Below are 22,241 nucleotides of genomic sequence, written 5' to 3' on the forward strand. Positions count from 1 at the left end.
TCGTTGTTTTACGCCTTATTTGGTGAGGATGATCAGGGACTTCGTATTCATCCTCCATATTTGGCTGATTACACTCTATCGAAGCCATGACTGATGTTTCTACAGGCATCGATTCAACTTGTGCTGTCATCGTTTCTTGCATTGGTTGTCGCGGATGTGGTGATGAATATTCTTCTCCTGCCATTCCTGGACGGATAATGTCATTTTTGTGATGAACATCTATGAAGTTGATGGTGAATTGAACATTTCTTGATCCTGTGGATCGTCTGCAGATTCGTTCAAGTGCTTCAATTGTGTCACACTCAATAATGCATGCTCTGCCTTTGCCTGCCAGTGGACCTTTCAGACCACATTAATGTGAATCAGTGAAGTAGTATTTGTGATCGTAATGCATAATTGCTAGTGATTTGGATCCTGTAGTATGCCAGCCTAAAGATTTGTGAACAATGCATAAAATGCATTGGCCAAAGTCATTCCTTGTGAATCGCCTTCATTAACTGAGTCTTGTAGACTTCCAACAAAGTGTTTCCTCATCGTAGGCTATTGAGAATGAGTTGTTGAACATAATTAAGTCGTTTATTATGACATCAAAATGTTTGACTTGCAGAAATCTATTTGCTGTCATTGGATATCCTAGATTCTCAAGTTTGGCCAATCAAATGGTTTCATACATTTCATGACCCACAATCAAGTTCAAGATCAATGTGTTTGTGGTCCATATGCTTGGTGGCAGTATAGCAGCTCTTACAATATTTGCCAACACCATTGTACAAAATTGAACACCTGTATTGGCCCATGTAAACACATCTTCATTTGCCTGATGCCATGCAGCGTAAACAATTCTAGATCTTTCGTTGATTGCCATGTAAGCATTTGCAGGTTATTGCGGCTGTTTTTGTTCCACTGGTTGTTGTGCAGGAATAGCAACTGAATGTAGGTCAGCGATGTTTGCTTCTTTATTGATTGTTACATCCCGATAAAGTGGATTGTTTTTAATTAGCCAGTTGTGTGCATTGTAAGCTTGTTCCCGATTTATAGAAAATTCACGTGTGATGTTGAGATTCTCAAGATGTTTTGTGATGACAACCATTCCAGTATTATCCATTGCTTGTGGAAGTGTGTCACGAGCTTGAAAGATGTCCATAGCAAAGAGCACTGCCTGTCCATAGAAGCCATATTGACCGAAGACTCCACAGAATTTGATGATCTTGACAAATGGTATAACTCTTGATAATAGACGTTGTTCTGGCTGTGTTAAGACTGGAATCACATCTGGAATTTCACGAGAATACAAATTATTCCAGTGAGCTTTTCGCGGCGCAGCTCTTTTGTCACTGTTGATGTGTCTTGCAACGTGAACACATTTCCAATGTTTGCTTTGGTGATAATTCCGTTGGTAGATAGTGCAATGCATTTTCATTACGTGGTACTCTGTAAATCTGATTTGGCTAGGAGCGTTTGGTGCAGACTTCACAGATTTTATGACAATGTATTGATTGCATTGTCAAATGTTGTCATGTCAGCATTGAGTGCTTGAAGACGTTGCGATTGATGACGATTTCGCTTTAATATGACATCACGTGCTTCAAGTATTTCTACAACCCTGAATTGTCACGTTTTCACGCACAGATTGCAATCGACCATCACGAGCTTCTGGTGTTTCTTGATTTCTTGATTGTGTAGCGTCGGTGTCAGGCATTGTATATTGCATTTTGCACACTTACCTGTAGTAGCACACATGTGTCCATAGGGGATGGTAACCTGGGATAGGCAGGATGAGCCGGGCCGTTAGGACACTAGGCTCTCCTAACCCCAAGTGAGGGGTTGGGGGGATATTCCAGAGCCCCCTAGAGAGTTCCCGAAGGGGGGCATGGCCAAGGGCGGAAAGACCCGGCCACGGGTATAAAAGCCGGACCTCTGGACGAGTCGGGCAGTCTTCGTCAAGCTGAAAAAAGAAGACCAGCTAGGCTAGGACCCTGGGTACCCCCAGACCCGCCGTCCTTCTAAGGGCCGGGGCTGTGGTGGGCCATTGGTCGGACTCTGGGAACCCCCGGGACCCGACGTCCTTCTAAGGGCCGGGGCTGTAGTGGACCAGTGGTCGAACCCTGAGAACCCCCAGACCCGCCGTCCTTCTAAGGGCCGGGGCTGTAGTGGACCAGTGGTCGGGACCCGAGGACCTTGGCTTAGTCGGGTCAGATAGCCTCCCCCTAGGTCCCCTTAGCCGGAGGAACGTGAGTGTAGTCCGAGTGATTAGCTAGCCCGGAGGCTATACCTCCTTGGGTATCGGGTAGAGGGGCCGCTACCCCTCTGTGTTAGGGACCCGTGTATCCCGCAGTTGTATTGAATAAACGTGTGCCACAAGCACTCCGTCTCCAGTCTCCCTGAACCCACTACAGTTGTACGTGATGTTGACGGTCTCGTTGCAATCGGACGTTACGTGATTCTGGTGTTTCATCATGAAAACGATCACGTCGTTTGTCAAGTCTGATGCGCTTTTCCTCTTCAACTTCATTAGCACGCTTTTCTTGGTACTTTTGCCGAGCCTTTTCTAACCGTCGCTTTCGTTGCGTTGAAGTTTCTTTTCGCTTTCTCTTCCCATGATCCGTTGTTTGTTTAGCATTTGTTACCGTAGGTCCTTGATTTTTGTTTGATTTGTTGGTTTGCATTTTTGTTGGCACGAGTATAGGACAAATGACTTTGGGTCAAAGAGTGGCTGGCAATTTGTGATAAGTCGGGGCTTGAACTAATGAACTGAGAGTTGAAAATGTTAATATAAAAGTAACATTTCCAAATCTCAGCCCACTTATAAAGCACAGACAACTCACTCTTAAATATGCTAGAGTTTAAAGCTCTATATTAAGCACCAAAAATGTTAATTGAAAAAAAATACAAATTTCATACCCAAGATTTGAACTTTTGAGCTTTAGATAGCAAGGCCAACACTCAAGCGATTTGTCTACCACAAACAGCTTAATTAAAAAATATAAATGGATAAAACATCAATGCAAATGTAAAAATGTCACTTTCAATGGGGTTAGTGCAAAAATGACGTCACTCACCCTATCTATGCATTGTCCCATTGGATGCACTACATCATAATAAACAACTTTTGTAAACACACCAAAGCGTTTGATGTGACTGTTTCCCTTAAAAAAGGAAAAAAATGTACAAAAATGTTCCAGGCAAGTTTTAAAATGGCGACTCCTACGTTGGTATTAATATATTTTTAACAAAACCTGTTTGCAAAGCACTCGTGGAATAAGGCTTCCATACCAAATATTAATTGGTTTAAACGAGCCTAGTAATTGATTCGTTGATGGAGATTTTGATTCAGGCATGCATTGTGTCTGGATGTCAGTGTGTGCAAAATTTGGGATCGATTGGACGACATTTTGATTACAAGATTTGACCACGACATACATGAAACTTTGTTTCACAACTTCGTTTAACTCACCGTCGAGAAGTACGTCAATGATGCGGCGCCTGATCCCACATCAACGCTTACTTGAATTAATAGGTTACTTTATAAATGAATCTTCAATGTACTACTTTTGTTTCTGTGGAGGATGCCTCGTTGACACGGAGCCGGCGCGCCTGAGCCACGTGGCGCCTGCTTCTTGGGCGAGGCGATTCCAGAGTTTAGGGACCGCGGCGTTTTTGACCACCACAAATATATAATGAATAAGTCACGTAGGAAAAAAATAATATAAATAATAATATATAAAGTAAATAATTTTTTAAATATTGTTTTATTATATTTGTATTGTTATATAGATTATTATTTATTTATTATTATTCATTTTTTCCTACGTGACTTTACCGAAAAAACCTAAGAATATGAATCCTTGCAGTCACGAAAGCTTCAAATCTAGAACTAATAAGTCGTCCATACACAAAGTTAATTGCTTTCAAGCAGCCAATTAATTGATTATTTGATGCCGATTTTGATACAGGCATTGTCACCGGATCTGAGTCCGTGTGCAAAAATTTAAATTGATTTGGACAATAGGAAGTAGACTAACTTTTGATTACAAGATTTGACCACGACAAACACAAGTGAAGTTAAATAAAACCGCTGAAAAAGCAATACCGTTACACCAACTCTGCATTACGACGTTACTGTGGGAGCAGTATGAGGGGGGGGGGGGCTAAACGTGTGCTCCTTGCCATTGTGGATTTCACACCTGATGATGATTGCTTGTGTTGCAGTCGAAACGTCGTGAGAATTTTTAATGTTTTATATTTATATTATTTTATTATTTCCCTTCTACGTGACTTTACCGAAAGAACCAAGAATATTGAACAAAGTGGTAAGAGCAGCCAATGCCGGATGAAGCGAGTGCGGGGCCTGTAGCCATATGTTGTTAAAGGGGCCCTAAATTTAAAACATTTATTTACAAAAAGTTTTTTTAAACACGCTTTTATGTAATGTACTAGTAATGGGAAAACTCCACGACTCCAGGAAGTGGCCCCGAAGCTTGCCACAACGTAAGGGACCGTGGACAATTACAGCCAACGTCAGTTGAGCGTGGACAATTAGACCCAAGCCGAAACATAACTTATAAAAAATAATGTTTAAAAATCTAAATGCCCCTTCCCCCCCAAAACTGGACACCTTTATTAATTCGCGTTCAGTAGTTTACAATGAATATTAACGACCAATTAATTAGCTGCAACCGCGAATGTAGGGGACAGATCGAACCCCCTGCCGCCCCCAAAGAAAGAAGTGAAACTCCGCCTGTGGGATGCGGGGAGCGCCGGAGTGCGCAAGCTAAACCGGCAATGAAGGTGAACAGTGGCCATCAATAAACACAAGTTCGTGATGCCTCAGTGGGCTGTGCCTGGTGGTGGTATGGGGATGGTTTAATGTTGTATTTGTGCGTGTTTGGGTGATTTGTTTACCGTTATTGTACTTTGGGGCCGTCCATAAATGACGTCACGCGATTTTGGACGATTTTTGACCCCCCCCCCCTCGTCACACGATGTTACAAAAAGTCAGACCCCCCCCTCAAATATGACGTCACAAAGCTCTGCCGCCCCCCCCCCCCCCCAAAATAAAACATGCTTCAAATCGCTTTAAACTATTGTCATTGTAGTGCGTATTTAATGTGGCGCTGCACTCTGATGTTGTAGGAGAAAACATTTATTAAAGTCTATTTAATTAAGTGTAACGTGTTGTCTATATTTATTTAAAGTTGCGCATTTTGATGTGACGTCACATTTCTCACCCCCCCCCCCTCCGTCGTCACACATCGTCACAGATGTCTGACCCCCCCCCCCTTAGGTGCGTGACGTCATTTATGGACGGCCCCTTTGCACTCCTATCGTGTTGTTGTTGTCACGTTCGTACCCCGTGCCCCATACCGGGAATCTGTGACGAAAGAGCTTTATAGCTCATCGGATTCCTCCTCCAGTATTAATAAATATTCTTTGGTTCTTTCGGTAAAGTCACGTAGGTATAAAATAAAATAAATATTCAGATTATTATAGGTGCCCACGTTCACACCTCCAATTATTACATGGGATATAACAATAGGTTGTCCCCTTTTTTCTGGCAACAAAACAGGTGTTAAGATATTCTTGGTTCTTTCGATAAAGCCACGTAGAAGGGAAACAATAAAAAAAGATTAAATAAAATTATCAGGTGTATTTTTCACACTTGATGATGATTGCTTGTGTTGAAGTCGAAACGTCGTGAGAATTGCATTGTTTTATATTTTTATTATTTTGTTTCCCTTCTACGTGACTTTACCGAAAGAACCAAGAATATGAATCCCTGCAGTCACGAAAGCTTTAAATCAAAGGTGTTAAGATGTCAAAACACCAAACTGAAACCTTTTGCAAGGAATCATGTCTGCATTAACCACAGATAATTGTGGTGAAAATACAAACACAAAGCATGCTCTGACAGTATATGCATTGTCTTTGAAACTGATTGGTCCACACCAGAGACAACTTTCTTTAGAGCCTCGTCTCAAACGGTGTTAGACCAGAGGACGCCAAAAGGCGAACAGCACACAGACATTGCCACTATCAGGACATTGAGAGCTCGGGGTGGGCAGCAACATCATGGGACCTCCTTTGCCAGTGTCAAAATAACTTTTGGTGTCTCTGGTGTGGACCAATCAGTTTCAAAGACAATGCACATACTGTCAGAGCATGCTTTGTGTTTGTATTTTCACCACAAGTATCTGTGGTTAATGCAGACATGATTCCTTTCAGAAGGTTTCAGTTTGGGGTTTTAACATCTTAACACAGCTCTTTTGTTGCCAGAACAAAGGGGAAACCATATTGTTGTATTTTGGCACTGGCAAAGGTCCCATTATGTTACATGGGATGTTAAGTAAACGCATTTTTGTATTTGTAGAGAACTATGGGAAGGAGGCGACTTGTCTACACAATTTTCACGTCTTTATATTCTCAACAACGAAAATTATTCAACAGCAATGGAGCCACAGGTGGCGCTTTCATGGTTCAGCCACACGGAGCGGAAGTCCTCGGCGTGGCTTGTAGAGGCGGTGCGGAGAGGAGCTCCCCTGGGAACGAAGCCCATCCTGGTGCGGCTCCTGGTGATGCTGCTGGTGGTGGTGATGCTGGTAGAGGTGGTGGTGATGCTGGTGATGCTGATGGTGGTAGTGGTGATGCTGGTAGAGGTGGTGGTAGAGGTGGTGGTAGAGGTGGTGATGCTGGTAGTGGTTGTGGTAGAGGTGGTGGTGATGCTGGTAGTGGTGGTGGTGCTGGTAGTGGTAGTGGTGATGCTGGTGGTGGTGATGCTGGTAGTGGTGATGCTGGTGGTGGTGGTGCTGGTGGTGATGCTGGTAGTGGTGATGCTGGTGGTGGTGCTGGTGGTGGTGATGCTGGTGCCGCTGTTATAAAGCAGCAGCAGCGGTGGAACACGCCTCTATGTCGGGTAAAGGGACTTTCTTTTGTCATTCTAGGAGTAACGGCTTGAAGTTAGAGATGGGGTGAATCCAAGCCCGGCTCCTGCCCCTCCAGAATTGCGGAAAGGGGGTGGGGGGGCGGCAGTTGAACTGTTGTGACGGGGGGCCACCACGGCAGTGATTCACCACGAGGTAGGAGAGTGAATGCGAGTGGGGGGCCACCACGACAGTGATTCACCACGAGGTAGGAGAGTGAATGCGAGTGGGGGGCCACCACGGCAGTGATTCACCACGAGGTAGGAGAGTGAATGTGAGTGGGGGGCCACCACGACAGTGATTCACCACGAGGTAGGAGAGTGAATGCGAGTGGGGGGCCACCATGGCAGTGATTCACCACGAGGTAGGAGAGTGAATGCGAGTGGGGGGCCACCACGGCAGTGATTCACCACGAGGTAGGAGAGTGAATGCGAGTGGGGGGCCACCACGGCAGTGATTCACCACGAGGTAGGAGAGTGAATGCGAGTGGGGGGCCACCACGGCAGTGATTCACCACGAGGTAGGAGAGTGAATGTGAGTGGGGGGCCACCACGACAGTGATTCACCACGAGGTAGGAGAGTGAATGTGAGTGGGGGGCCACCACGGCAGTGATTCACCACTAGGTAGGAGAGTGAATGCGAGTGGGGGGCCACCACGACAGTGATTCACCACGAGGTAGGAGAGTGAATGCGAGTGGGGGGCCACCACGGCAGTGATTCACCACGAGGTAGGAGAGTGAATGCGAGTGGGGGGCCACCACGGCAGTGATTCACCACTAGGGAGGAGAGTGAATGTGAGTGGGGGGCCACCACGGCAGTGATTCACCACGAGGTAGGAGAGTGAATGTGAGTGGGGGGCCACCACGGCTGTGATTCACCACTAGGTAGGAGAGTGAATGCGAGTGGGGGGCCACCACGACAGTGATTCACCACTAGGTAGGAGAGTGAATGCGAGTGGGGGGCCACCACGGCAGTGATTCACCACTAGGGAGGAGAGTGAATGTGAGTGGGGGGCCACCACGGCAGTGATTCACCACGAGGTAGGAGAGTGAATGTGAGTGGGGGGCCACCACGGCTGTGATTCACCACGAGGTAGGAGAGTGAATGTGAGTGGGGGCCACCACGACAGTCATTCACCACGAGGTAGGGGAGTGAATGCGAGTGGGGAGGCGGTACCGGCACTGGGTTGAATTGTTCCACATGGAGTCGTCTTCTTCCTTCGTACGGCATTTTCGGGGATTGCAACAGATTACAAATTGATGTCGAGATTTGGTATCCATTCGACTGCTTCAGGAGTAGCCGCGTGGATTTTTCAGATGATTGGTCTGAGATGTCGCAGCACCAGTCACAAGCTGGACATCTCGTTAATTTTACATTCATGGAGAAAGTGCCCCACATCTTCCATTGAGTGTCCGGATCCGATTCAAGGACGACCAGAGCTTCCTCGGTAGGTCAGTACCTGGTTGGAGGATTGTGGTTTCGCTGGATTTCTGCGGCAAGTTGGTGTTCGCCCAGGCTTCCCTCCATCGTGCTTTGGTGGTCTTGTCGTCCTCATGGAGATTCTTTCCATATTGCCAGAAAGGTTTTCTGGACTTGAGCTGGTGCGGCGGTGGTGACACGGAGATGTCCTTGTTTATTGGGAGGTTTGGATTTCCGATTGCCTTGCGGTGCTCCCCCACACACGCGGCATCGCTGCAGAGGAGCGATGTTGGCGAGGACCAGAAGCCATGGACCGGAAGCCAGCGATGTGCTATTTAACGTCCTCTAAGATGATCCTCGTTGCTGCATTTAGCTGCGTATCCACCAGCTTCGTGTGCACGCTTTTGTTCCAGGCCGGGGTGCAATATTCTGCCGCAGAGAAGACCACCTGCTCTGGTGGCCGTCCGGATCGTCGTTGCGTTTGCTCTCCACGTTCTTACGGCCAGTTAAATGCACGCGAGATTTTGCTTTTGCAGCAGTGTTCTGCAGGTGTCCTCGGAAGGTTGGGCTGCTGTCGAGAGTTACAGAGGTATTTGGGGAGGGTACTTCTCGCGCTGGACCTCTACGCCACAGAAAGTGACGGCCACTTTCTGGTCGGCGTTTGCATTGTTCAGATAGAATGTTACCGGCAGTTTTCCTTGGGTCTGGCCGGAGCCTTTAGTACACATTTCGAGTTTCTTGAGGTCTCCGCACACACACTTCATTTTGGACCTCAGTTTGGCTCCTTCTTTTGGATGGCAAGTGCCAGGTCATCGGCGTAGCCAAATTTCCGGCTGATGGTGACAGGGAGGTCACTTATATATGATCCTTATGGGGGTACCCCGGGGTACCAAATAATACAACATGGCCGAGGCAATTAAATAATTTATTTATGGGACACTATTTTTTCCAAGGGTGTACTAAACTCCACGACTGGGTTACCAATCAATCCGAATTCAGTGCTACTCCGCGATGTCGAAACGCAGCGAGGACGATTGCGTTGAAACCCTGAACGCTCGTACGCACCGTAATGGTGCATCGTGTACCGCTTGTCGAGATGAGTCGATTGCCGCATCGCCGACCATCAACAGACTAAAAAATATATATTACGGACATTATGCGAGAGCCGGGGAACTATGGTACCCCGGGGTACCGCCATAATGTTCATATGTTAAAAAGTGCCGGAGCAAGCACCAATCCTTGTGGGAGCCTGTTTTTAAGTAACCGGGCTCTGCTGGCAGTGTTTCCTAGGTGGACACGGTAGCGATGATAGGAGTCGGAGGGTCTGCTGGCATCTGATGACCTTTGACACTGCTTAGCTTCAGGCCCTCCCGCCATACGGTCATAGGCCGCAGATAGGTTGATGAAAGTGGTTGATGAAAGCGGCTCCTGGGATGTGCTTGCGCTGGTAGCCAGCTTCAATGTGCGTGGCGAGTGCCGGATGTGCTGCCGCTGGGGCAGAAACCAGCCTGTTCAGTTGGCAGAGCCTCCTCGAAGGTCAATGACGTTACGAGTCAGGAGCATCATCTCAAGGAGTTTGTATACCGACTAAGCAGGGCTATGGGGCAGAAGTTATTTGGGTTTTTTCGGTTGAGGCTGCCCAGTCGATGACCTGTTCTCCACGGGTTTCATCGGTTGCATAACCCCAGGCGCCGCGATAGCTGTTGAAGTCACAGGCGAAAACTGCGGGATGGGTGTTGGCTCCATGTGGTGCTTGGAGGTTTTGTAGACGCTTATCACAGATACATCCTCGATATTGATTACGATGCCTGTTGGTGAGTTGTTTTCTGGGTTCGTTGTGGTACGGTCCTTGAGGCGGAATTTCACGTGACGTTGCTAGTCCGTGCTTGGGATGGCGGTAGCTGGCAGCGAGCAGACATTCAGGGTGGATTTTCATTTTTGAAGCTCCTTTGTTGTCGGCCTGTATTGGGTTTCGTGGAGCCAGGAGCACGTCGATGATGTGGAGTTCGAGGAAACATCCCAGGAAGTCGTACTTGGGCCTTCATAGGCCCTCTACATTTAGATAGATGGCACAAGCGTAGTGAAGGCCCCACGCTGCGGTGAGTTGGAGTATGTACAAGAACGTTGCACGAACAAGTGGTGAACTGAGATTAAAATGTGTTGATTACCGAGGGTGCATGATATTGCTTCTCAGGTTGATCTGAATTCTCTACATTAGTGTTCGGGCCGGGCAGAATTTGGAACTACAGGGAAAGACCAAGGCCCACTTTGGAAACATTTAGGGAGTGCCGTGATGAGATGTTAACTACCTCGCCTGGTATGCAGGAGGTCGTGGGTTCAATCCCAACCCTGACGCCTGCTGTATATTTGGAGTTTTGCATGTTCTTTCTCCCTGTGGTCGTGTGGATTTTTCTCCGGGTCCTCTAGTTTTCCTCTCCACATTTAGAAGCATGCGTTGAGTATTTGGCTGCTATAAATTTCCACAACGTGATAAACCACTTCATTGAGCAATCATGTGGCCAGGTCGCTTCTGAAAAAGAGCTGTATCGCTCAGTGGGCCTTACCTGTTAAAATTAAAATCGTTAAATTTTATTTTAATCGACGGGTCTCTTTATGTGTCTCCATGGGTCTCTATGCATCGCTATGCTTTTAGATTATTTGGCTGCTGATATACATTTTCCCATGATAAGCCAATTCGTTGAGCTATTAATTGTGGTCTGGTTGGTTGCTTTTCAAAATGAATCATATAGCTCAGCGGGCCTTAAAAATGTAGTTTAATTTCTGTAAATGTAACTTTTTTTATCAATCCAACTCTGTCTGTCTGACCATCAACTCGCGATCAGGGAGAAATCAATTTTGCGGTTAAGTCGAGCCAACACGAGGTTTTCCCCACGTTCATGGAAACGACAAAACGTGAAACTTCACGGCAAACATCCCACAATGCATCGTCGAGAGCGCCGCGTACGTTAACGTTTTATTTAATGCTTTGAAAAACTCGGCGGGTAACAATCGTCGGTGTTGGTCACAGAAGCGGGTGCGCGCACGCGTAACTGTGAGAGCAATGCAACTCGAGGAGGGGGGGGGGTGAACGATGGCCGGACTATAATACAGATATACTCGTGCCATTTTAAAACCGAGACAACTAAAATACGAGGATAAAATCATACGCAATGCCGATTCTATTAAAATGCAGCACAGATTTCAACATGCTTCGATGTGTACAGTATTACATTTTGACATTCAACACGAATAAAATGCCTTGTTGTTGTGTACAGCCCTTCGTCAGTCCACTGCTGGATGAAGGGCCTCCCCGTGGCTTCACTGGGTGGACGCCCAGGGCCAGTCCAAACATCACCTCGCCGCCGCCGCCGCCGACACTGACCGTGAATCTAAAGCTCGGGTTTGCTAGGTTCGTACAAATCACTGCGCACAACCTCCGGAGCCTCCGCTTCACATGCACTCTGGCCATCAGTGGAGTCCAGTAATGGTCAAAGAATCCCTCGCGACTTACAGTGAAGGGCAGGGCCTTCATCCCGCAGTTGGACAGACCTTTTGTACAACTTGCTTTCAAAGACAACGGTGCATTGTTTAACCTTCCGGTGTGCTTTTCTCGCCAAGATGTTAACTCCCGAGTTACAAGGCAAGCTTGTTAATGTAAAGAAATAAAACCTCCCTTCAATCACGCGCCTCACGATTCACTCTGGACTGAGAGGGTGGCAGGGATATTGGGACTTTTGCAATTGGTCGTTCACGAGCCCAGACGAGCGAGTTCAACCTGAGGTGGTTCCAATTTCCCTATGTGGCCAACAGTGAATCACGTGGCAACCCGTTTAGAATGAGTGGGGTGTTACTCTTTGGTTCTTTCGGTAAAGTCACGTAGGTATAAAATAAAAGAAATTAAATCACGACGTTCGATTGCAATCGTTGCAATCAAAACGTCGCGATTGATTTTATACCTACGTGACTTTACCGAAAATTTCTAATTAGGATTGAGTGGGGTGCTATCAAAGTACAGTATTCCACTTAACACATGGACATTGTTGTTGTTCTCTTTACGTCCCCGTTTGTTTCGTTGTTACGTTTGATGACCAACAGGGTCAGGAGGCAGAGGGCTCCTCCTGACCCTCTCAACCCACCCCAGTCACCCCCCTCCGGCCCTCGCCACCGCAGCTTCACGTCACGCGACTTGCACCGCCGCCGTTCCTGGTTAGTAAATTGCGGTGCGCAGTGTTTTTTTTTCGTTAATCACACGTCTCGTTATTTATTATTCCCACACATTTATGAGGGAGAAATATCTTAGCCGAGTTGACAAGCGTTTATATTTGTGTGTTTTTGCGTCAGAAAACAATTTGTTAGGAACATGGGCATCTTAGGTTATGTAATGAGACTTTTCAGAACGCAAGGCCAACGTTCATATCGAGCTAAGCCCGTACCAATTTTGCAGGTGTCACGGTGGTGAGATGTTAACTACCTCTTGAACTACCTCGCCTATACAGGAGGTTGTGGGTTCGACCCTGATGCCTGCTGTATATTTGGAGTTCACATGTTTCTCCCCGTGGTCGTGTGGATTTTACTTCTGGGTCCTCCGGTTTTTCTCTCCACATTGAAAAACCTGCGTTTCGAGTATTCGGCTGCTATACATTGCCACGTGATGATGAGAAGCCACTTCGTTGAGCTATCATTTGTGAGAGCCAGGTCACTTCTGAAAAAGAGCTATGCAGCTCAGTGGGCCTTACCTGATAAAATAAACAACAAGTTTAATAGTTTTATATGGCGAATGCTTTGCGGCCTAAAGTGCTGGGCGACGCTTGCTCTGCCCACGGGACTAAATGTTGTTGCACGCTTGACAGTTGCTGCAGCATCGCTTGGAGCACCGTCACAACGTGGACACAGATCGAGTGAGTGTCAGCATGCGGCGTGTGGCGCACTGAACTCGAGTCAACAATCGAGTATCGAGCTCCCAATGGTCTCAAGTGGGACTAAGTAGGTTTTTTTTATTAGGTAAGGCCCCGCTGAGCTATGTAGTTCTTTTTTCAGAAGTGACCCCGGCGACGAATAACCCCTCAAAGTGGCTTATCATGTGGAAAATGTATATCAGCAGCCAACTACTCTAAACGCACGTTTCTAAATGTGGAAGGAAAAACCGGAGGACCCGGAGAAATATCCACGCGACCACGGGGAGTGCACGCAAACTCCAAATATCCAGCAGGCAACGCCAGGATCGGGATCGAACCCACGACCTCCTGCATACCAGGCGAGGCCGTTAACATCACCACCGTGGCGTCCATCGAGAACCGCGGGGAAACCACGGATAGATTGTCGAGACATACGGAAGCTTGGGCGCGAAGGGTTTTTATGAAGTTGGTTGACATGCGCCACAGCGGGGCAACATTTGCTGTTGTACTGCACTTGTACGTTCCGTCACCTTCACCAACCCGGACCGCCCAGCGTGATGAAGAGTCACTGGAATAACCCTCGTCACAACAAGCCCCACCCCCCCCTCATCCAGCAGTGGGTTTTACAGCAGGGGCTGTAAGTGCAACAAGCGGTATCTGTGTGAGCGTTGTGGATACCAACTGGTCTAACTGTTGAATGGTAACTTGTAGCAGATACAAGGTTACAAAACACAAGGTTACTCGTGCACATTTTTGAGGTCAAGTTTCACACGCATTTGAACGCCTGCTTTGCCGTAAATCTGACCCCCAAAAAGTAGACCGAAGCTCACCTTGGACATCGCAAGCACCGGGCGACCGAGCCCAGCTGCTGTGCGTGTGGCCACTGCGGTCGTCTTTACAGACGCAAGAGACTCGACTCGAACATCGCAACGCCCCCCGCCGGGAAAACCTCAACGGACTCGACGGCCGGCGTGCGCTGTGGGCAGTAGACGTCAAACGGTCAAGATCACCTCTCTGCACACCGGCGCGCGTCCGCACCCAGTCGATCCGGGTAAGATTACGCCGTTGCCTTTCTAACAGTTGCCGAGACGTTAACGGTGCAAGCGACAGGAGGAGGATTTCTCCACGACTCTGTGGCTGTCGCCTGATGAGGCTGGTTGTTGTTTCCTAGGCTTTCGCGACCAATATCCATAATACAGTTTTTTCGGTTTCATCGTGTAAATATTTACGCGATCTCGAACCCAGAAACAATTACAGTACCGTGACGTTTCACCAGTAATTACAACAACAAGCAGCCTCCATAACACGGGTTATTTGGGTTAGATCGCGTTAATATTTAACGCTGGTTGTTGTTGTAATTACCGGTGAAACGTCACAGCACTCGAATTGTAAATGTTGTGGGTTCATTCTCCAACACACCACCGGTGTGCTGACCTAGTAACGAATTGGCACGTTTTTGTTTCCGTGACAAACCCTCAAGAATTAGCTGTGTCGCATAGTGGTAGGCCTAACGACACATTTATGTTAACATGATCTGAACCAAAAAAAAACCTCGGTTATGGAAGCCTTCAAGTTTTCAGCGGTGGGCAGTTACTACCGGACAGTCACAGGTGACATTGTCAACTTTAAAATAACTCTGCTGCGAACCCAGCCACAAAGTCAAATCCAGGATTGTACGACACAATTCGGCAGCCGCCTCTCTCAAAAGTCATTAAAACCCTCGTTCGCACACTCGGCAGAGACATTTCTCCGTACAGCGATGGCACCCTATGTACACACACGCACGCATGCACGCCGAGAGAGCCAAACTCCATAACCACACGCGGAAGTAAAACGCGCCTCGATACAATAAGCGAGTTGGTCTTAAGCTTCGAGATGAATTCACGCAATTTTCAAATGTCTAGACCAGCTCGAGGGGCATCCCCAACTGCCCCCTTGCAGCATGGCGACACCAGGAGGGCCATTCGTGAGAGCGCCAACTCTCCCACCGCCATCGTCACCGTCGTCCTCCAACGTCAATCCACCGATTAGTGCCCTCGCTTACCCGGGAGAGACTCACCCGGTGAGTCTCAAGACTCTTCTTTTCAGGAGGGTCCTGACAAATTTTCAATAGGTCGTGGGTGACGTTGCTTTGTGGAGTCCCAACCAAGTAATTTGCCGGTAATTTCTCAGCATTGGGGATGCTTGGCCAATACCCGTTATACTGATCATGTGTTTTAGCTATGATGGTGGGGGGGGGGGGGTGAACAAGAAGACCAGGAGAAAACCCATGCAGAACAGGGGGAGAACCACAAACTCCACACAGGAATTCTCCCCAATGCGGGAATCGAACCCAGGCGCTTCGAACTGTGAGGAGGCTCAAGTGTCATCACTGCTGCTGCCACCACCCTGCCACCCACTGCTGGATGAAGGCCTCCAAAAGCCGGTGAGACACCTCTCGCGATACCAACTTTAAACGTAGACTAACTTGTGGACCGTTTGTATAAAGACCAATTAAAATAGCACTTTAAATATCAGTTGATGTGAGCGTAAGGATATATACTTCATTAGGTTTGAAGTTAGGATTTGAGGAAGAGCCCCACTGCGCGAGAGGCTGGGCGGAGATGATGCACAATGTCCACCTTCATTACCAGCTCGCCTTGGACACTCCACATTAAGAAACACACGAATTATTTAGATTAATTTTGCTGCTATAAATGTCCAAATGATGGGCCACATTGTTGAGCTATCATTTGTGGCCAGGTCGCTTCTAACAAACGAGTGAATACCTCGGTGGGCATTGCCTAGTAGGATGGGAATGGTTTAGTTTTATTTGTTTTTTTGGGCGATTTTGTTTACCTTTCTTGTACATTGCACTATGATCATGTTTTTGTTTTGTTGTTGTGACGTTCTTAGCCGCCCCTACTGGTCATCTGTGAAAAATAGCTTTATAGCTCATCGGATTCCTCCAGTATAAATACATTTTCTGATTACGAATGCCACAGGTCATACGGATGTTTTACAGTGCGCGAGCCTTGTTGTCAGCCAATTCTGCCCAAAATAATTTCTACCTCCGGCAACACCACATCTAGGTCAGGAGCACCTCTCTAACTTTGGCTCTGGCTACAAGCACCAGGTGCCAGTTTACCAGCGACCCCGGAATTAATACACAAAGTGGGACGTGTAAAGCCGTGATTACTCTGTTGTGTGTGCACAACAGAGCAACGAGGACAGGAAGTTGGCGCTCCACACAAAGTCACCCAGAGCAAGTCAACATTTAAGCGAAGGTCGACGCGTTGCTGCGGCCACTTTGATTGTCTCGGTTTCTTGAGCGATTGAGTCTCGGAACGAGATAAGGGGCGGCTGCCGCGTGGTCTTGACGCTGCCGTGGTTTCGGCGAGATACTTAAACCCGAACCCCCCCCCCGCCCCGTACGCATCGCCGGTTCGGTGACGCGTACAGCAGAACAGAGCGGCAAAAAGAGAAATTGCGGTAAAGTTTTAAAAAGCGGAGAGCCACTTTTAGATCGGCGGTGGCCAGTAAGAGGATCATGATCCACAGGCAGATCGTAGATTTTTAATAGAAAATACCTATGAATTCAAATGTTAAAATACGGTAAAAACGTCCACCAATGGATGGCGCTAGTACTTCACGTCTGAAGTCTACAGTGGCTATTGTTGGTCAAAGCTTTCTGGTGCATCACTGCGGGAGTCCCGTCGAGATTCATCGCAATGGATCGTCATGGCGCTTGGTGCAGCGACCCACTGCTATCGGAGATTCAGGCGATTCCACACGGCAGCCATCCCTATTGCTGGTGGTACAGTAGTCGGAAATATTTGTTTCAGGAAATAAAAAAAGTCCATTTGAAAAGTCTACAAAAACATTTGCTTGGCTCGCCAAAGCTGCCATTAACACGGGTAAACGCTGGTGGATATCCGTCCTCCGGTGTGAAGATCTTTCGAGATGGAAGGACGAGAAGTGGTCAACGGTTCACTTGCAGTTGCGACCGGTCCCGCTGACCTTCAAAACTCCACGTGCAACACTCCGCATACAGCATCCCTCATTTAGTACACAGCAGCCCATACAATAACTTAACAATGCCGACCCAACAAACGCCGCTCATCCTCGGACAAAATCCCCACTGGGTGCGCATGCCATTACGAAACATTTAAAGATCGTTCCTTTTCCGCGGGCAAACAACCGTCACAGGATTGCCAATTCATATTGTTCGACGACAAACGGTCGTAAAAACCGACACGAGGGACGACGGTCGTGCTTGTGCGTGGATCTCCCACCCCCCCCACCCCCCACCGTTCGCGCGTCGACGGCACCAATCGCGAGGAAGCCTCGTCGGGCAGTCTGTTCGAACGCGTTCATTAAAAAAACAAAACTCTCTCTTGCGCACGATGCATATTTTCGATCTCTCGCTGTCCTCATCCAACCCGCGGTTCGACAGAGCGGAGAGTCGGCTGGGCCGAGCAGGAGGAGGCGGCGGCAGGGAGCCCGGAGACGTCGGTCGACCCCTTCCCCTTTTCGGAGGCTTCGTTGCATTTCAATAAATAAACCTGGCACGGGCACAGTGCGAGCTCAACGCCTCGAAGGGGTCTTCTGGGATACGTGACGTTCTTCCGACTCTCAGGCAACATCCCACCCCCGTCCCCACCGGCCTTACCAAAAAACAAGCTTCAGAAGGCTTTTAAAAAGTACACGACAACACACGGCTTTGTGCAGGAAACGCTCCGTCCGCCAACGCGCGGATTTACGGGGACGCGCGTGCAGGGGTCACGCCACGGGTCGCGCCTCACTAGACGCGGTAAAATCGGGCCGTCTGCCCCAAGAATATTGCCAACGTCAAGAAAATGCAGAAAAACGCCAGGCCTCCCACGACTCGCCACAAACGTACGCGTGGAAGGGGCGTGCCGGCGTCTGCACGGCAAGACTGGATTTAAAAGGGTTGTTTCAAATAATCACAGTGACGTGATAGTCTCTTGTAAGCGCGTCGCCAATGCACAGTGCTCAGCAGTATTACTCGGACTGCCCGCCAGGAACAGGCGCTAAAAAAAGAAAATCCTCGCTTTAAACGTGCGATGTCGCCGCCGCCACCGATAAAAACCCCAAGGATACGACGGAGCTAGGCGGCAAGCGACAGCGTAAGCCCTTGTTCAAGTGCTCGAGTCGTGCACCGGTAAAATCCTGACGTCTGTGCCGCCCCGTGTTTCAAGTAAAGCCATGAAAAGCGTGCACTACCATACCACGCCGGTGCCCGCCAGGCACCGGGCACGACCGCCAACTCGTGGAGCGGCGCTCGATCAGCCTCAACCGAAAGGACTCGGGTGCTCCGGTTAGCCACGCAGAGGCGGTGGGTGAAAGAGGGAGAGTCCCGTGGCCTTGTTTAGAAAAAAAAAAGCCTTCACGACACCTAAACGCGGCCAGCTGATCCACGTGCGGCGTTCAGGGTCGGTCCGCGCCTATTCAACTTCTTCCCTCGAGCTTTTGCCACGCGCCGCCGATTGCGGGCTACGACGGGGCACCCACAAGGGCTCGAATTACGTGAAGGTGCCCACGGTTGAGTCGTGCGTGGCACAAAAACAAAAAAGTTGAGGGGTAAAAGCTCAACACGCAGCCCGACCCGGGGAAAAGCACGCTGTGGATTAGGAGCGGACCCGGACACCTCGCGCCTTTAATCGGCGGCCGGTCGGCGAGTTTACATTTGCGGCTCTGTGGAAAACGTCTCCGGAAAGACAAGTCAGCTGCTCCTATTGCAGTGTGCCAGGTGTATGCAAGCCTGCAGCAGGGCTTTTAACTGACCGTGTGTGCATGCGTAAAGGCTGCGGCGGATGAGCAGATCGCTTTTGCCAGAAGGCCCCGACTCAAAAAAGCAGGGCAAACAGGAGGCGGAGGGGCAGTGGTGTAAAGTGTCAGTGCAACGATTAGAACTGAAGTGTACGGTCATCACATTGATTGTACGTACGTATGTACACTGAACTTGAACTTCTTTCACACCGTACATAGCCAACCGTGCTAATCAGAGGTGGAGCCTTGGCACTGGGCACTACCCCCACCCCCCACTTGTGTGCGGGGCCGCGGAGTCTCTGCCGGTCCCCGCAGAGGCAACGTCCTCAAGAGGAACAGTGTCGTGGCGCGTGCAAAGAAACCAACACGGGGGGGGGGGGGGGAGGGGGGTGTTGGGTCAGCGCCGACTCTTAACGGCGGTTACATGCGAGATGACGATGCCGTTGTTGTTCCACGCGCAGGATACAAGAACCCACGTTTTTCGTTGCGAAACTTCCCAGCTGTCCCCAGTTTCCCGACGATGCTCACAGCCGCACGCTGCGCCCGTGAGATCCGTGGCGTTTGGGTAATGGTGCAAGGCGGCTATGTTTGGCCGCCTGTTTTTAAGCACGGCCACCCGGAAAGCACCAATCTGAACGTGCGACCTAAAAAAAAAACTTGCGCACTTTTTGCCCATGCTCTGGTAGGGTGTAAAAACGGGTGGCCCGTGAGCAAGATTTGTGCGTTCCTTAGGGGGCCTCGGCAAAGGTTGCTCAACGAAAGTTGACGTATGTGATTTACTGCCACCGATGTGAGCGCCTTCGCGCGCTTTAAGCAAGTACCAGAAGCTTTGCCAATAAACCTTGAGTGTTCACCACATGGGAAGGAATATAAAAAAAAATTTACAACGAGGAGACACCCCCACATTCGTAAAAAAAATTCCAAACAAGATCAAACCTTTGGCGGAGACTGTGCCACACTCCGAACTCTACTCCCCGAGTATTCCGAGTGGGAGCCACCCGCTTCTTTCGCTGCATCACAGCCAGATGACCGGCTAGCCCTCGGCATTATTCACCACCACCACCCCCTAGTGCGACATGCACGCCCACCCACAGTTATTAGACTGGCCATGGACCAGTTTGTACCGTAACGCTATAGGTCAGGGGGCTTAATCCATCAAAATTGTCCGGCGGGTCCGCACCCCCCACGAACCGAGCGTGTGCTGGGCAGGCCGCGGTCGTGCCACGGCGTCGCGTGCGAAAATGCCGCCAAGTTGCCGCCAAGTTGTGACGGTTACGGACGCGACCGCTGATCTCTTGCCTCTCCGTCTGGCAGCTCTCTCGCGCGTTTCACCTCGCCAGACCGCCATCTCGTCCCGCACCTCTCGTCCGTCTATGCCACTTTGATTTCACTCATCTTTCATCTTGTCTGCGGCTCTCTCTCTCCATCTCATGCTCATCTCTCTCGCCGCACCTTATCTCGTAGAAGCCGCTCCGAACGGCCTTCTTGTGCCAGATGTGGCCCGTGAGCTTCCAGGTAACGAGCCCTCCCCCCCAGGTGATGATCCCAGACATGAGGGATTTTGTAATCTCCTGTCCGATGACCAGCTCTTGGCTGATGCACTCGGCCCGTGGCGAGATGCGCCTCGGTGCTTTAGTTTAACCAGTGAGCGAGACGCCAGGCGAGTGAATCGACGAGTGAGCGCGAGATTGAGCGAGTTAGTGAACAAGTCAATTAGCGAGCGAGCGAGCAAGTCGATGAGTCGAGCGAGCGAACGGGAGAGCGCGAGTCGGCCCCGGTTCTCTCAGAATCGACGTCACCAAGCGTGGCGAGCGCACGACTTCTCAACTCCCGTCGTGGTGAACAGCGCTCGGGGTGCCATGCCACGGTCGACCGTCTCGTAACCTCGTGTGCGACATCAACGACCGATGCGCGAACGCCGACGGTGAAAGTCGCGCATCGGAATATAAAATACGAAACGCGCCGGTAAATACCAACCCGCGACTTTTAACCAGAGCTCTCCAAAGCGATTAAATTAATAGGTTTCTAAAAACAAGGTAATGCTTCGCATGTCAGCAGTCACGGGGGGAGGGGAGCTTCTGTAACGCTCAAAATATTTCGTTCTGTAAAACAAATTAAATACCCTTAGAAAAATACAGCTCTGCACAGCAACCTCTTTTCGTATCATTTTTGTGGAACATTCAAAAAACAACGGCCGAGGTCATTCTTCGCATCTTAAAAGCCGAAGTCGTTACCTCCCCGCCCCCGCGTGTCAGCGCCAGGGTACACGTCGTCGGCCTCACCCCGTTTGCAGCAAAGCGCCAACCGGGGCCACCGGGAGCTACGGAGCGGCGTACGTCGTCGCCGTCGGGGGCCACCGGACCCCTCCGTGGAAGCATCGAGAGATCGGAACCAGGATGAAGTCCTCCAGCCGCGGTTCGACGTAGAGCGCCCGGGCGCGGAACGTGGGCGGCCCAGTCCTCGCGGTGCGCGCCGCCGGGAGACGGGCGGCGCCACGAACGGACCCCGCGCTTCGCACTCGTCGGCGTTGACACCCGGTGGGGCGACTCGCACGCCGGCACTTCACACCGCCGGTCACTCTCACTCACACCGGCGGTAGTCAAAGCCACCGGCGGTAGTCAAAGCCACCGGCGGTGGTCGTCAACACCACCGGCGGCAGTCAACAGCACCGGCTCGCAGCAGCGGCTCTTCGCACAGAGGCGTGGGCAGCACAGCGGGGGCGGCGGGACGCAGGCTGCGCGCTGCGCTCCACCTGCCCACGCTGCCCAGGGGCCGTCTGTGTGGACAGCACGGGGATCCTGATGGCCGTGGGGCGTGTAAAGTGCTGGGGGGAGGGGCGTAGGAGGGGGAGGAGAGTTCCACGCTTCGCCGACTCCGCGCTTCGCTCGCGTCCCTCCGCGGCGGGGGGGCCCGCAGGCTCCCCCCCCGCCGCTCGCCGAGCGGGAGTCAAATGTTCGGCGTTCTTTCTTTTCGACGGGCCCTTTAAGACTTGTCCTTGAACTTCACCACCTTCGGCGTGGCTGTGGAAACACGGGAGGAGGGAGGAGAAGGAATACAAGGTGAGTATTATAGGTTGGTAATTTAACCGGAAGAAAGCCACAGCCTCCCCCGTAACATTATTGGCACGCAGCAGCCTCTCGCAGCCAACGTTTGGATTCACAATTGAGTTTTGGTTCCTAACCCAACCAAATCCATTTTTCAAATACGACAATGATGATGATGAGAATTGCCTTGAGGC

At 49.8% G+C, this 22,241-nt stretch overlaps 1 protein-coding gene across 1 annotated transcript in view; it reads right to left on the reverse strand.

The window, feature by feature from the left end:
• Positions 1 to 11,297: 11,297 nt before the first annotated feature.
• Positions 11,298 to 22,241, reverse strand: part of LOC133356371 (ribosomal protein S6 kinase alpha-5-like) — a 51,261-nt gene continuing 40,317 nt past the window's right edge. Inside the window, 1 exon segment of the mRNA XM_061573853.1 lies at positions 11,298 to 22,023. Coding sequence (XP_061429837.1) covers positions 21,986 to 22,023 — 38 coding nt within the window. The 3' untranslated portion in view covers positions 11,298 to 21,985.

This window comes from Lethenteron reissneri, chromosome 53 (genome assembly GCF_015708825.2).
Source record: "Lethenteron reissneri isolate LAM-NWPU_2019-01 chromosome 53, ASM1570882v1, whole genome shotgun sequence".
In the NCBI taxonomy this organism is placed as follows: domain Eukaryota; kingdom Metazoa; phylum Chordata; class Hyperoartia; order Petromyzontiformes; family Petromyzontidae; genus Lethenteron; species Lethenteron reissneri.